Source organism: Lampetra fluviatilis, chromosome 72 (assembly GCF_964198595.1).
Source record: "Lampetra fluviatilis chromosome 72, kcLamFluv1.1, whole genome shotgun sequence".
Taxonomy (NCBI): domain Eukaryota; kingdom Metazoa; phylum Chordata; class Hyperoartia; order Petromyzontiformes; family Petromyzontidae; genus Lampetra; species Lampetra fluviatilis.
In genome coordinates this window covers 3638992-3655814 of record NC_136346.1, presented here as the reverse complement: position 1 = coordinate 3655814, position 16823 = coordinate 3638992, and the positions used below count along the sequence as shown (strand labels likewise).

The 16823-nt window shown below is 52.2% G+C and overlaps 1 protein-coding gene across 4 annotated transcripts; it reads left to right on the top strand.

Moving 5' to 3' along the window:
* Positions 1-59: 59 nt before the first annotated feature.
* On the top strand, positions 60-15103 carry LOC144953092 (uncharacterized). 4 transcript variants are annotated; one of them, XM_078883610.1, is made up of 7 exons: positions 60-919; positions 5110-5271; positions 6386-6472; positions 7583-7639; positions 8800-8955; positions 9602-9663; positions 13137-15103. In XM_078883610.1, the coding sequence occupies exons 2-7, from the start codon at positions 5136-5138 to the stop codon at positions 14490-14492; spliced, it is 1854 nt and encodes a 617-aa protein (XP_078739736.1). In that variant the 5' UTR covers positions 60-919; positions 5110-5135; the 3' UTR covers positions 14493-15103. The 4 variants fall into 4 exon arrangements, with proteins under 4 accessions (XP_078739736.1, XP_078739737.1, XP_078739738.1 ...); XM_078883611.1 differs by having other exon boundaries at positions 61-919; positions 5181-5271; XM_078883612.1 differs by having other exon boundaries at positions 61-919; positions 6386-6441.
* The last annotated feature ends 1720 nt before the right edge of the window (positions 15104-16823 follow it).

The window sequence follows — 16823 nt, the reverse complement described above, 5'->3', positions numbered from 1 at the left end:
GGTTGGGGCGATGAATCGCTCAACCGATACTCGTCCCCTGTTACCTCTCGCCCGTTACCCACTGGTCTCGCGAGATTCCTCGTCGTTACCCACTGCTCTCGCGAGACTCCTCGTTACCCACTGGTCTCGCGAGATTCCTCGTCGTTACCCACTGATCTTGCGAAATTCCTCATTACCCACTGCTCTCGCGAGACTCCCCGCCCGTTACCCACTGCTCTCGCGAGATTCCCCATCGTTACCCACTGCTCTCGCGAGACTCCTCGTCGTTACCCACTGCTCTCGCGAGATTCCTCGTCGTTACCCACTGCTCTCGCGAGATTCCTCGTCGTTACCCACTGCTCTCGCGAGATTCCTCGTCGTTACCCACTGCTCTCTCGAGACTCCCCGCCCGTTACCCACTGCTCTCGCGAGATTCGTCGTCGTTACCCACTGCTCTCGCGAGATTCCTCGTCATTACCCACTGCTCTCGCGAGATTCCTTGTCGTTATCCACTGCTTTCGCGAGACTCCCCGCCCGTTACCCACTGATCTCGCGAGATTCCTCGTTACCCACTGCTCTCGCGAGACTCCCCGCCCGTTACCCACTGCTCTCGCGAGATTCCTCGTTACCCACTGCTCTCGCGAGACTCCCCGCCCGTTACCCACTGCTCTCGCGAGATTCCTCGTTACCCACTGCTCTCGCGAGACTCCCCGCCCGTTACCCACTGCTCTCGCGAGATTCCTCGTTACCCACTGCTCTCGCGAGACTCCCCGCCCGTTACCCACTGCTCTCGCGAGATTCCTCGTTACCCACTGGTCTCGCGAGACTCCCCGCCCGTTACCCACTGCTCTCGCGAGACTCCCCGCCCGTTACCCACTGCTCTCGCGAGATTCCTCGTCGTTACCCACTGCTCTCGCGAGAAGTCAGCGCAAGGAGCGAGGTGAGTGCTGAGTCAGTCAGCGCAAGACGCGAGGTCGACTAAGCCTCAAATGAGTACCTGGTGCGGTGTGTAGTAAACCTCGCCACGAGGGAGACAAAGGCGGTCGGGCGTGGTGCTGGCTACCCACCCCGTCGTGTGCCGTGCCGGCCTTCATAGGTGCTGCTCGCTTACAGCACTTTGCCCAACAGTTTGTTAAGGCTACATGGGGGATCTTTGTTTTCTTTGGTGTTCATGATGGTGGTGGTGGTGATAGTGATGATTTGGTGATAATGGTGGTGATTATGATGATGGTGATGATGGTGGTGGTGATAATGGTGGTGAGGGTAGAGGAGCGACGCTCACAACAATGAGCGGAGTGCCGGGCGGCTAAAATACAGCGAGTTGGCAAAGTTGGCACAGTGGAAGGGGGGGCACTGGTGGTAACTACCATCATCTCAGCCAACGCATGGCACCTGGGTCTGTCCCGAGACCTCCTGTCAGCGAGCCTTCAACACTCCACGTGGCCTCAAAGTGCACCTGGCCTGGCACAGGCGCCGTGAGACGTCACTTGGCGAATGGTGGGTATTGGTGGTGGTGGTGATGATGTTGGCCTGGTCTCAGCTGACGATAGTTGCAAGCAAGAGTTTCAACATCGCTTGCAGCTGGGGTTCGCATCATACCCGCCTCCTCCTTCTGATGCTGAGGGTAAATAGGTGAGGTATCAGGACTGTGGCTCATGCAGCTGCAACGGCTGCATTGGGTATGCAGTCCAGACCAAGGGTGGCACAGTCGGGTTTTTTAGAATCGGGTTTAATTGTCTTTATATGAAACCCGATCATCTGAGATTGGGAGAAATCCGGTTTATTTGGTTCTAATTGCAGAACCGCACTTTGCCAACTTCTCAACGATGGGCTTCATCCATTCCAAGCTAAGGAACTCACTGGCGCCCACGATTGTGGAGAAGCTCGTGTTCATCAAGACCAACCTGCCCGCCGCATTCTACGACTACCCCGTGCCCGACGGCCCCGAGTACGATAGCAGCAACGACGAGGAAGCAGCCTAAGCCTTGGATCAGAGTTTCGTATTCATTAAACCAGGTTTTAATTCCCCGAAATCGGGTTTAATTGTATTAAAGAAAAAACCCGATGCCTGCCGCTGGAAAAATCGGGTTTTTTCCACCCATGGTCCAGACCTCCTCAGAGACGCTGGCTGAAGGAGGAGGTGTTCCGGCTGGTAGAGAAAAAACGACAGGCCCACTCCCGTCTACAACATCCAACATCGGAGAATGAGGAGGCTTACCGCAGCCTTCGCTCAGAGATTCGGAGGGCCGTGCGGAGCTGCAAGGATGAGTGGTGGGCGCAGGTTGTTCAAGAGATGAAATCTGCCTCAGTAGCCCACAATTACAAATCACTATTTAATTCCATCAAAAAATAACCTGCAGCACCTCACCTATCAACATGCTTAAGGGAAAGGACGTTAATCTGACCTCCGACCCCCAGGAATAGATCTGCAGGTTTGAAAATTATTTTTGTGAGGTCTTGAGGGAGGGGAATTCCCTCAGCCCAGACAACATCATGGGGCAAGGTTTGGACGACTCTGCTAAAGCTGCCGAGCCTCAAATATTGGCAGAAGTAGCCACCTCTTCTGAATGGTTGGCTGAGGTGCCATCTGTGGAGTAAGTGCGAGGGGCAATCCGAAGTCTGAGACCAGGAAAAGTGCCTGGCAGAGACGATTTCCCAAGCTAAATGCTGAGGGAGGATGGCATCTGTGTGCAGACTGCCCTACATGAAATCATCACAACTGTCTGGACGACATGATAGGTTCCGCAGGATTGGAAAGATGCCCTGGTGGTCCCTGGACAGGTTGTAGCAACTATGGGTGCATCTCTCTTCTCACTGTGTCGAGAAAGGTCCTGGCAAGGATTATTCAATATCGCCTTCTCAGGCATGCTGAGGAGAGGCTTGTGGAGCCCCAATGTGGTTTCAGACCAGGGTGGCCCTGCACGGATGCCATATACTCTGTCTTTCTGCTACAGCAGAGGTGTAGGGAATTCCAACAAGGCCTGCATCTCTGCTTTATTGACCTGGTCAAGGCCTATGATACCATCAACAGGATAGGGCTGTGGGCAGTTCATCATGCTTTCGGAGTCCCAGACTCTCGGCTCACAATTATTAAGGGCCTTTATGATGGTGGACAGGCCTAGGTAAAGCTATGTGGCCAGGAGTCGGAGCCATTCCCTGTTCACCTTGGGGTGCGACAGGGATGTCCTCTGGCTCCCACATTATTTAACATCATCTTTGACCACGTTGTTAGAGAAGCTTTCCATTGCTGTACCGGAGGAATTTCCATCTAGTACAGATACAACGGGAGGCTGATCGATGCCCGGGTGCGGTTGTGGGATGGCTCCTTATTGGTCAACCATAATGATCTGGTGATTGCTGCTTACTCAGAGGAGGAGTTGGAGGCGCTGCTGCTGAACATGCAGTGTCCCACTAAGAGGTTGGGCCTTACCAGCAGCCTCACTAAAACTAAGCACCTGCCTGGGTATTTTGTGCCACCAAACACTCCACCCCCTTCAGCTCCCAATTGGTGATGGAGCAGTTATGGAGAGAGTGGAGAGTTTCCCATACCTGGTCATTGTGCTTATGACCAGCTCCCGTTTGACAGCAGGGGTCTCACTCCGAATCAGTCGGGCAGCATTATTTTTTCATCAGCTGCGCAATGCTGTGTGGGAGCTACCTGGTCTGTAGCTTCGCACAACGCTTCGGGTCTTCTCGGCCACAGTCATGTCCCCCCTTCTCTATGCTTGTGAAACGTGGACCCCTCTAATGGAATAATCTGCGCCGGTTAGAAACATTCAGGTTGGCATGCCTACGATCCATCCTGGGTTTAACCAGGCTAGATTGTGTGAGGAGCTCACAAATCCTTGAAAGATCTGGACACATTCCCATCAGTGAGCTCCTCTGGCAGGCAAGGCTGCGTTGGCTGGGTCATGTCGCCCACCATACCCAGCCACCGCGTGCCTTAGTAGCTTTTTGTTTGGCCACATAGAGTGGGCTAAATGGGCACAACATGGGCTGGAGAAGACATGGACTGATTTGGTACAGGAGAATGTGGTGCTGAGTGCACTTGCCGACAAATGGTATGAGCGGTGTCAAGATTGGCCTCGATAGAGGAGGCTCGTGAAAAACGCTACGAGGCAGTTGGAGGTAATCGCCCTCCAGCAACAACGGAGGGCAGAGGAGCGATGCTCACAACAATGAGCGAAGTGCTGGGTGGATACAATTCAGCAAGTGGGCACAGTAGGAGGTACAGCGGGTGCATCTACCAGTCATCTCAGTCAGCCAACCCATGGTACCTGGGTCTGTCCCGAGACCTCGTGTCAACGAGCCTTCGACACTTCCCATGGCCTCAAAGTGCACCTGGCCTGGCACGGGCACCATAGTGACGTCACCGTCACTTAGTGGTGAATTGGTGCTCGCTAACAGCAATTGCCCCAAGAGTATATTAAGGCTGTATGGGGGATCTTTCTCTTTGGTGGTGATGATGATGGTGGTGATGGTGGTGGTGACGGTGATGATGGTGGTGATGGTGATTATGTTGGTGATGGTGATCATGGTGGTGATGGTGATGATGGTGTTGATGATGATGATAATGGTGGTTATGTTGGTGATGGTGGTGATGATGTTAGTAACCACACATGGGCCTCCCCCAGGCCGACTCAGCCTCAAATGAGTGGACGTTGATGATGATGACGACGATGGGATGCGTGTGACGTTTAGGATGATAACAACAATGAGAATACCGAAAATGCTGATGGACAGATAATAATGTGGCGGAGCTGCGGTGGCTAGGATATGTTAACTACCTCGCCTGGTATACAGGAGGTTGTGGGTTTGATCCTGACCCTGATGCCTGCTGCATATTTGGAGTTTGTATGTCTCTCTCTCTCTCCCCGTGGTCGCGTGGATTTTTATCCGGGTCCTCTGGTATTCCACTCAACATTTAGAATCGACATCCGTTTTAAGAATATTTGGTTGCTATAAATTTCCACATGATAAGCCACTTCGTTGAGCTATCATTTGTGATAGCCAGGTCGCTTCTGAAAAATAGCTACATAGCTTAGTGGGCCTTACCTGGTAAAATTAAAAATAGTTCAGCTTTTGCGCGGTGAACGATGAGTGAGCGAGTGTGCGTTCCCTTCCGTGCAGCGGCGGTAACGGTGGCGGTGGCTGCCATGGAGGCTGGCTCTCTGTCCCTGCCGCTCTCCGCTCCCTCCCAGCGCCCGAGGGTGAAGCATGAGGATGCAGCCTGGAGGCGGCAGTCTCCACCCGCAGATGGGACGCCGTGGAAACGCGAGGGGGACGGCCGCGGTGAGAAGCACCCCTCACGAGCACCTCCTGGGGTCACTAGGAGCCACCGCCACCACCGCCACCACCGCCACCACCACCACCCCCACCACCCCCACCACCAACCTTACCACCACCCCCACCTCCACCACCCCCACCACCACCACCACCCAACCACCACCACCCCCACCACTCCCACCACCACCCCCACCACCACCCCCGCCACCACCCCCACCACCCCCACCACCCCCACCACCAACCCCACCACCACCCCCACCACCACCACCCCCACCACTCCCACCACTCGACCACCACCACCCCTACCATCCACCCCACCACCACCACCCCCGCCACCACCACCACCACCCCCCCCACCCCCCCACCACCACCCCCCCACCCCCACCACCAGTACCCCCATCACCACCATAAATATAAAACTAAAAACTATTTTGTTTATTTCACCAGGTGTAAGGCCCAATGAGCGATGTAGCTCTTTCTCAGACGTTGCCTGGCCATCACAAGTGATAGCTCAACAATCTGCTGATCGTCATGACGTGGAAATGTATAGCAGCGGCAAAATACTCTCGATGTGTGACGTTCATTCTAAATATGGGGCAAAAAACGGGAGGGCCCGGAGAAGAAACCGCAAGACCATGGGGAGAGACACAAGCAAACTCCAAATATACAGCAGCAGGCGTCAGGGTCGAGATAAACCCACGACCTCCTGGATACCAGGCGAGGTAGTTAACATCTCTTAGCCACAGTGGCGAGAGACAGAGAGACACGCAAACTCCAAATATAGAGCAGCAGGTGTCAGGGTCGAGATAAACCCACGACCTCCTGGATACCAGGCGAGGTAGTTAACATCTCTTAGTCACAGTGGCGAGAGACAGAGAGACACGCAAACTCCAAATATACAGCAGCAGGCGTCAGGGTCGAGATAAACCCACGACCTCCTGGATACCAGGCGAGGTAGTTAACATCTCTTAGCCACAGTGGCGAGAGACACGCAAATTCCAAATATACAGCAGGCATCATCAGGGTCAGGATCGACCTCATACCAGGCGTGGTGGTGATCTTGGTGAAGCAACGTTGCGTGCGTTAACTCAGTCGCTCCCCTCTCTGCCCTCCTCCGTAGAACCGATTGTGAAGAACGTGCATGAGCGCAGGGCCGGCTGTGACATGTGGCTGGAGGTGAACATGACGCGCGACGGCTTGGCCCAAGGCAGGTGGCGCTCCCTGCTGCTGCTGCCGCTGCCGCTACTGCTGCTGCCACTGCTACCACTGCTGCTACTAATGCTACTACTGCTACTGCTGCAGCTGCTACCGCCGGTGCAGCTGCTGCCGCCGCTGCTGGATGTAGCACGATGCCGTGCGGTGTTTTGTAGTGGACGTGCACATACCCTGGCACAAGCGCCATGGTGACGTTGAATGGTGGCTGTTGTTGTACCCAGGGAGTAGGAGAGGGTTATTCGGTGTCTTTTGAGAACGGAGGCAAATATCCACCAAAGAATGAAGATAGGGTTCGTACATCAGCACATCACTTACTACCCTTTGACTCCACCACCACCACCGCTGCTGCCATGCATTGCCAGTCTCCACCCACAGACGCGGCGCCGTGGAAAGGCGAGGGGGACTGCCGCAGTGATAACCGCCTCTCACGAGCAGCCCCTGGGCTCACCAGGAGCCTCCACCACCCCCAACAGCACCACCACCACCATTACCCCCAATTTACAACTGAAAACTGTGCGACATTCTGCTCCCCGCATTCACACAGTGGGCCGTCGCGTAAACACGCCCCGTCGATCTTCTTGGTTCTTTCGGTAAAGTCACGTAGAATGGAAATAATAAAATAATAAAAATAAAACATAATAAAATAATTCTCACGACGTTTCGGCCACAACGCAAGCAGCCGTCCTCAGGTGAAGAACAGGTCTGTCGTGAAGACGCGACAGACCTGTGAAGACACAACAGACCTGTTCTTCACCTGAGGACGGCTGCTTGCGTTGTGGCCGAAACGTCGTGAGAATTATTTTATTATGTTTTATTATTTCCATTCTACGTGACTTTACCGAAAGAACCAAGAAGATGAATCCCTGCAGTCACGAAAGCTTTAAATCGAAAAACACGCCCCATCGATGTTCGGAAGCAGCACACACTCCCTGGTCGCACCTGAAGCGGTTTATCTGCACCCATTGGCGCCTTGGGATGATGCGATGTGCGGCTTGAACACGCGTGGTTTAGAAGCCACTTGCCGTTTCTCCCGACACTGCCCATTGCAAGGTGCGCCTGTGTGTTCAGAGTCGGTGCACTTCGCTCTTTTGATCCTCAACAGGTGCTGGCTGCAGGAGCGTTGATTGCACATCTACCAGGCTTCCCGTGAAGACTGAAAGTAAGTCGTCATCCCTCCCATGGTGATTCTTCTCCCCCCGATGATTCCTAATCTGAACGACAAAGAATTTTTCAGGTCCACGATGTGCGTGACATGTAAAGTATTGTAGCGTATTCTTGGTTCTTTCGGTAAAGTCACGTAGAATGGAAATAATAAAATAATATAAATATCAAGCAATAAAAATCTTTATTATTAAAAATCTTTATTATTTTTTATTGTTTTATATTTATATTACTTTATTATTTCCCTTCTACGTGACTTTACCGAAAGAACCAAGAATATGAATCCCTGCAGTCACGAAAGCTTTAAATCAAAATTTAGTATTGTAGCGGTTAGCGCTATGCTGCGCTACTAACCTGGTGACCCGAGTTTAATTCCCGCTCACGGCCAACACCAGTGACCATTATCTGAATTGGTCCTGGGCCTCCCCTGGGTCGACTCTACCTCAAATGAGTACCTGGTGCGGTGTGTAAACATCGCCACTGGGAAGAAAAAGGTGGCTGGGCGTGGTGCTGGCTACCCACCCCCTCGTGTGCCGTGCTGGCCTTCATAGGTGCTACTCGCTAACAGCACTTGCCACAACAGTCTGTTAAGGCTACACGGGGGATCTTTGTCTTTGAAGTGTGCAGCTGCCCCGGAAGCAAGGGAGCCTGTTCTGCGATGTTACTGAGCCTTGGGTTGTACCAGGCAGGTTAAGATAGCTGCCATCACCCCACATCTCTTACAATACTCCCTGTGCAGTAACAGTAGATAGGTGAGTGGGTCCCTAACTGGCCACATTATCACACCCCCTCCTTCCCACTTCCTTGCAATGTGGTCAGTGTTGACACAGCAATTTAGTTTGTAGAATTTTTTTAAATATATATGTGTCAGCTTGACAGCTGTCAGTGCTCAGTGATATACAATTTTAGTGCCGGGTGCCACGACACAGTGGTGGGAGTCGCTGAGGAGCCCTGCGGAGGTGTGTGCAGGCGTGCCCACGTGAAGTAGTGGTGAGAGGACTATATTCTTAGGTTTTTTCGGTAAAGTCACGTAGGTAAAAAATGTTAATTAATAAAAAAAAATCACGACTCTCTCTTGGTGAGAGGCACCGGTACTGCATGTGCCGCTGTTGCTGCCCGTGGCGGGCAGGGCTCAGAGGGTGTGCGCTGCTCAACTAGGTATGCAAGCTGATGGAGGGGTCCTCCAGGCCGGCGAAGACACTTACGGCGGTGGCGGTGACCCACGTGCAGGGCTGGGAGAGGAGACGCGGGGGAACCATATGGCTCCGTGCCCGTTTGCCGAGGTGGAGGTGGAGCTGGAGGACACGGGCGATGGTGAGCAGCGGCGGCACCCGTGCGGTCATCCGTGGTCACGCTCTTCTTGGGCGGGCGATGCCAGGGGCATGGGCGGTGGCTAGGGAATGTTAAGTAGCTCACTCGGCATGCAGGATGTCATGGCTTCGATCCCGACACTGATGCCACCTGTGTTTATTTGGAGTTTGCGTGTCTCTATCCCTGTGGTCGCATGGATTTTTCTCCGGGTCCTCTGGTTTTTCCCTCCACGTTTATAAACGTGCATTTCGAGTGTTTGGCTGCTACAAATTTCCACATGAGCTACTTGGTTGAGATATTGTTTGTCATAGCCAAGTCACTTCTGAAAAAGAACTATATAGCAGCTCAATGGGCCTTACCTGGTGAAATAAAAATAAAATAGTTTAAATAGCAATAGTAGGGGTGGCATGGAATGACGGCAAACGTTGTCCGGTGGAACGCGGGGAGAGGGCGGGAGAGATGTGCAGTGCAGGTGTCATCGTGTGACGTCGCTGTACATGTGACGTCGCTGTACATGTGACGTCACTGTGCGTGTGACGTCGCTGTGCGTGTGACATTGCTGTGTGTGACGTCGCTGTGACGTCGCTGTACGTGTGACATCGTGTGTCTTCGCTGTGAAGTGTGACGTCGCTGTGTGTGTGTCGTTCAGGGCGGAGTTGGGCACCCACGCTCCAGTTCCACTACGTCTCACCTGCGCCTGCATCTCAGGAGGTGAGCAGGACTGTTCCTACATTTTTTAGATGCGTTTTTCTGGATTTTGTTGTTGTTATTCTGTCTCTCACTGTTCAAATAAACCTACCATTAAAATTAAAGACTGATCATTTCTTTGTCAGTGGGCAAACGTACAAAATCATCAGGGGATCAAATACTTTTTTCCCTCACTGTGTGTTTGATTCTTTATCTACAGGCATTCCTCTACTTACGAACGCCCGACTTATGAACGCCCGACTTATGAACGCCCGTACTTAAGAGCCAACTTCCATGAAATAGAAACAAAAATAGCCCCAACAGTCTGTTAAGGCTTACACGGGGGATATTTGTCTTTGAAGTGTGCAGCTGCCCCGGGAGCAAGGGAGCCTGTTCTGCGATGTCACTGAGCCTTGGGTTGTACCAGGCAGGTTAAGATAGCTGCCATCACCCCACATCTCTTACAATACTCCCTGTGCAGTAACAGCAGAGAGGTGAGTGGGTCCCTAACTGCCACATTATCACACCCCCTCCTTCCCGCCCCGTTGCAATGCGGTCAGTGTTGACACAGCAATTTAATCCCACTGCATTTCTGACCAACACCACCTAGCCAGTGAACTGGAACACGTACACCACGTGTGAGTGGTGCATAGCGGGATAGGCGGCTCGGACAGAGAACCAACGCAGACGCGTATGACCTTGGCGCCATGTTTCATTTATTTCAAGTTTCATTTATTAGGTGTAGCCCTGTGAGCCATTCAGCTCTTGAATCGGGTGCAACCGCAACAAACAAAAAAAACATGAACAAGAAAACATCTTAAAGTGACTATGTGCAAACAGAAAATCCAAGAAAAGACAGCAAAATATTGCAGAAAAAGCACCGTACACCAACACTGTGCAAAAATCCCAGTGGTATGTGGTGCGTCAGATAGATAGTCAAGTACACTCAGGGTCTCTGGAGTGGCATTCACGAGGGGTTTCAGGCCCAGGAGGGAGGATTCAATGCTAGGTAGTATATCGGTGCCGGACATCACATTGTACAGATCGGTTATTTTACCATAGAATGTCCAGAAGATGTGAATGTAGGTTTGGATGGTGCCCGGGGGGCACGTAGGGCAGTCTGGGGATATGGTCTGGGAGAATTTATCCCTCAGTTGGTTAGTGGGATATGTGCCATGTAGGAACTTAAATTTAATTGTCCTGAGAGGAGGAGGGGGGGGGTGGTCTTAGACCTTGCCGGGGTTTGTGCCAAATTCGTTTCCAAGAGTGATGGGATCGGGCATCCGTATGGGCATTTAAATGCGGTGCATTATTGTGTTCCGACTTACGAACCATTCGACTTACGAACGGGTCTCAGGAACTTATTAGGTTCATAACCAAGAGGACTGTTCGTACATACATTATATATGGCTGTGTTAAGTGGTGGGAAGTGGTGGCACAGTAGTCAGCACACTCCACGTAAATTCTCGACCATGGTTTGCATCAATTGAGAGTGATAACCGTACCTGTATGTGGATCGCCCCCGTGTCGACTCAGCCTTAATTGAGTGCAGAGTGAGGTGTTTAAAGCATTGCCATTTGGTGACGAGATGTTAACCACCACGCCTGGTATGCAGGAGGTTGTGGGTTCGATCCTGACCCTGACGCCTATATATGCAATGCTTTGTTATTCGGGGTTCCAACCAAAGTCTTGGGCCTCCTGCAGCTGCTCCAGAACGTGACTGCCAGGATGCTCATGCAAACCTCATTCCGTGAGCACATTTTTAGTACTATAATAAAATATCTGCATTGGCTTAAAATTTAATTAAGGGTCCAATTTAAAGTGTTGCTGCTAACATACAAGGCCTCAAATGGCCTTGCACCATTTTACATTCAACAGCTGATTCACTTGCATGTACCGTCACAACATCTCTAATCCTTTAATTTACATCTCCTCTATGTGCTGAGCATTTTCATGCGCTGCCCAAAGTCTATGGAACACCCTGCCACCTGTGGTGGGACAGGCAAGGTCACTAACCTTGTTTACATCTGCTCTAAATACTCACCTGTTTCGCCTGGTCTACACTTTCCATGTATGATGAAATATGGCTTTCGCCTGATGAAGCTAGATTTCAAATCTGGCTCTCGCCTGATGAAGCTAGTAGTAATTACTGGCGAAACGTCGTACTCAGTTTGTAAATGTTGAGGCTTGGCTCTCCAACACACCGGTGTGCTGTACTCGTGACGAATTGGCCACGTTCTGTTTACGTGACAACCCTTACTAGTTGGCTTTGTCGGTTGGTTGCGGGTTTTAACGACACATTTATATATTTACGCGATATAACCCAAAAGACCTCTATTATGGGTTTAAATGTATGTACTGTATTTGTATTTGGGTGATTTGTTCACCTCCCTTGTACTTTGCACGACTATCGTTTTTTGTACTGTGTTGTAACGTTCTGACCTAGTGCCCCTACTAGACATCCGTGAAAAAAAGCTCTATAGTTCATCTGATTCCTCTTGCAGTATAAATACGTATTCTTATGTCAGGTGGCAGACGAGGTCTTGTGTGCAGAAATTATTGCCTGAAGGCAGCCCGTTTTGGAGGCACCTGTTCATCAACTCTTGTCAAAAGCATTTGAGGATAAGCTTCCCTTCAGCTTTGGACATTGAGCACAAGATATAGGTCAGGCATTTAGCTCTTGGGGATCTGTTTTGGGTTTTCAATACATTTTGGAATCACAGTTTTATTAGCCCTTTGGGATAAGCGAATGGTCATGCAGCATATTCTTGGTTCTTTCGGTAAAGTCACGTAGAAGGGAAATAATAAAATACGTGACTTTACCGAAAGAACCAAGGATATGAATCCCTGCAGTCACGAAAGCTTTAAATCAAAGGTCATGCAGCACTTGAAAAACATGTGCGGCCATGAGAGTGCAAACTATCCTGTGTGGATAAGGAATTTGTTGTAAAGAAGATCTTTGACTCACAGCTTTGTTATGTTTAAGTTGACGCCATCCCCTTGTTTATTTGTTACTGCTACAATCATGGTCGTCATGATGGCCACTCTCAGCATCATCCTCATCGTTGTCTCCTGGTTGATCTGCTCTCGCTACTAAAGTAGCAGGTTCCAGGACATGTAACAATTCTCAATGTTGATTCCTGCAGTTGTGATAACTTTCATTAAGTCGTTATGAATGATCTGATAAACTTCTATTTGTACATGTCGTATGTAATTGATCCATGATACATGAAGTTGTCATGCAGTGCACGTGCTGCAGGCTGTCTGATATTGATGAGTAATTCGTTGTTAAAGATGATCTTAGGCTTGCAGCCTTGCATGGTTCAAGTTACTTAATGGCCTCCATTGTGCTATCCAGAGGTGAGAGCTGTGTGCCGCTATGTGAGTTTTTATATTTCACGTGCAGTCGTAAGAGATTGTGGGACTTCCTCAGGGTCTGAATGAATTGCCCCCCGCCCCCCACCCAACCTCCCCCTCCGCCGGACTGGCCGTGCCAGCGAGGATCCAGGCTGGCAATGCGGCGCCTCGTGAAGAAGGTGCGGGGCCCCCGGGTCACGCGGTTCTCCCCACGCGAGATGCTCACCCTGGCGCAGGAAGCGGCCCGCCGCGTGGGGCCCCTCTACGGCCATGGCGGCGCCCTCGCCAACGCGGCCACGCGTCGCCGGGCCTGGGCCGAGATCGCCCACGCGGTGCGGGCGCACAGCATCTTCCCCCGCACGCGCGACCAGTGCCGGCGCCGTTGGGACGACCTCCGGCGGTGGGCCAAGAGGAAGGCCCTGCGGGCAGCCGGCAGCGCCGAGCTAACGGGGATCAAGCGGCTGCCGGTCGGGGTTGTGCTCACCCGACCAGAGGAGCTCGCCCTCGGCACCTTCCCCGAGCTGTCCATGGAGGGGCTCGCCGTCTGGGACGTGGGGTGGTCCGCACGGGGCTCCGTCGACCGCGGCAATGGGGCAGAGCCGCCTGCTATGGTGGCAGCGGGGGCCGACGCGTGGCCGGACGAAAAGGCTGTCGACCTCCTGGTATTGGGCCCCGTGGCACCGCTGGTGGGCGGCCCGCTGCACTACGCGGCGGCGAAGTCGACGGAAGAGGGAGCAGACGAGTCGTCGTCTATCTCCGATGTAGAGCGGCGTGATAATGTGGAGGAGGAGGAAGACGAGGAAGAGGAGGAGGAGCGGCAGGAGGAGGAGCTGGCGGAGAGTTCCGACGAGGCATGGGCGGCGAGAGGCTCCTCCTCTCCGCCCGTCGTTGTGGGTGGACGCCCCCTCGCCCCCATCTCCAGCACGGAGAAGTCGTCCGCGCTGCCCTGCCCAGCCCCGGCCACCATTTTTCCTCTTCGGTTCCCCCCCCGTGTGTCCCACAGGGGCGCGCATGCAGCGGCCCCTCCCCCACCCCAGGCCCCGACCCCTCGCATCGACGTGACCACGCGTGAGCGTGATGCAACTGAGCGTGACTCCACCGCGCACGAGTGTGACGCGACCGCGCGTGAGCTCGGCCGACCCGTGGGCGAGCTGCTGTCGCGACTGGACGCACTGGCCGAGATGCAGCAGCAGCTCGTGGCCCAGGGCCTCGAGCACCTGCGCCTGCTGAGGGAGCAGGCCGAGAGCCAGCGGCACGCCGAGCGCCACCTGGGCTCCATCGCCGCTGCCCTGCAGGAGCTGGCAGCGATGAAGCGAGCGGGGGAGCCGCCACAACGGCCACCCGGTGGAGGCGCTGGCAACGGAGACTCCGGCCCCGGGCCCCTGGGAGGGCGAAGCCGGAACTGGAACAGGGCCCGTGGACGGGACCGGGACAACCGCAGGAAAACAGGAGCTGGTTTTAACCTGAGGACCCGGCAGAGCTACCCTGGACCCTGACTCCAACCTCCACTTCATGTTTTATTCAGCTTGTCTAATGCCAAGTGATTTGTTGTTTCTCCAACAGGGAGAGGCTTCTGCGAGTTGTGTCAGAGTCTCTATGAGCATCCTTAACTGCGACCCCACCTGGTACAATTTTCAACGACGGCTTGATGCCATCGAGCTGTGCCTACCATGAACATAGCGATTAAGTGCTTTATATGAAAATCTAGAAATCGCAAGATATTGTTTTTAGTTGTGTGTGTTGACATGTATATATGGACGTTGAACTTTTTTCGGCAACCTTGCTAATTTGATGTGTGGGTGAAGAACAAACTTAACACAAAATGCAGTTGTAAAGAAATTAGTTTCCAATCTAGATGATTTTAAATTGCATAGCTCCAGTGGCTTCCTAATATTGGAAGAAAGAGCGTTCCAGATGGCTGCAGAAGCGCATCTAAAAGCGGCCGATGCGGTGACCGTCTTTGTTAAATGGCTCGCCGAAAGCTAATGCTGCGAGGATGACCGGAGTGTGTAATGGTTTATGCTCCTTGACGACCACCAGCCCACAAGGGATTATTGTGTCCGTCCGTCGTGCATCCAAAAATGGGAGGGGTAGGGCTGGGTGGACAGGGGAGGGTGGGGAGGGGCTGGGTGGGGAGGGTGGGGGGTGGGAGGGGTGGGGCTGGGTGGGGAGGGGCTGGGTGGGGAGGGTCTGGGTGGGGTGGGGAGGGGCTGGATGGGGAGGGGCTGGGTAGGGAGGGGAAGGTGGGGAGGGGCTTGGTGGGGAGGGTGGGGGGTGAGAGGGGTGGGGCTGAGTGGGGGGAGGGGCTGGGTGGGGAGGGGCTGGTCACCCCGTGGTGCCCTTATAAAACTCAACGTTTAACCTACTCACGCCGGCTTGTGCCCACCCTCACAGTCGGCCATATTTGCGGAATACACCACGCCGCCGTTGACCCTAGCCATTGACCGGGCAACCCAACGTTCCTACCAGCTCCCTCCGCAGGAATGTGTTTTATGGCAAGCACTTGATGTGTAATGACTGCGACCTTATAACGTCTTCGTATGGCATCCGGAAGCCAATGCAGCTGCGCGAGCACATGAACTTTACAACGGTATTTCACATATCCGTATTTACCCGATTGAGATGAAGAAACCTTGAATATCGTTGGCTTGCTTTTGCAAGCCACATAATTGTTGACTCCAGAAAACCTTTCACTTTAGAATCCATCTGAGGTTGAAGTTCTTTTGGGACGGAGCTTCTAGTTGATGTCTGGCTCCTCTACCTGCATGCTGTGTGCATGAATCACTGCGGCATTGATTTAATTTCCTTGTTTTTCTGTTACTGGACTTGTCATGGTTGTCCCAACGGCCACTTTCATCACCATCATCATCAATCTCTTCTCGTCGCTCTGCTCATGTAGCACATTACTGGACATATAATAAGGCATAACATCGAGTCCGACATATGTGATGACATCCATTGAGTCGTTCACGAAGCAATTCCATACATTTTGTATGTAGAGCTGGCAACCACTAGGAGGCTCTGCAATCAAAATGGCAAAAGCAAGGATCCTCAAACGTAATCGCAAACCTGTATGGCGACATGGTTAGTTGTGAGAACGGGCACTCGATCATCAAGCTACCTCTCCTGCTTGTCTCAGCTGTTGTCATTGTCACGACTGTTGCATTTAAAAGCAATCTGGCTTGACTCCACATCCAATATCTTGGATTTGTTCTACATGTCTGGCCGCTCGATTATCCACTCTTGATTAGTGGACTGAGGTCATCTAACTTGGGTCACTGCTTGGTTTAAAACCAAGGTCTCAATGGTGCTGAATAGGTGAGTTAATCCGGTGATACGAACCCCTTAAGTTACCTAGCTACATATCGCGTGTGTTTATAATAAATATATTTTATATATGGTTAATTTGGTCACGGTTTTTTTTTTGTTGTGACTGGATTATAATGAACTCTCACAAAGATCTAATGGATTAATGCACCAACTATTCACCATTGCCGTTACAGAGAATATGGCTTGGATTTGTGACGCATCTACCTGTAAAATGTATGTATGTTGAACCTCTTTTGCACTTTATGTAGAAAACTGCTCATCAGAGGTGCGGACGAGGGACAACAGCCTACGTAAAAAGCAGTCCTCAATAACTGAGTTTTTCAATGCAGATTTAAAGTGCACAGTTCTAGTGAGCGTCTAATGTCAGAAGGGAGATTGTTGCAGACAGTTGCAGAGGCACCGCTAAAAGCACGCAATACCATGACCATCTTCATTTTGTGCGTAGTTGAACGCCACTCTAAGGACAACCGGCGTCGTGCGATGGCCCTTGACAAGCT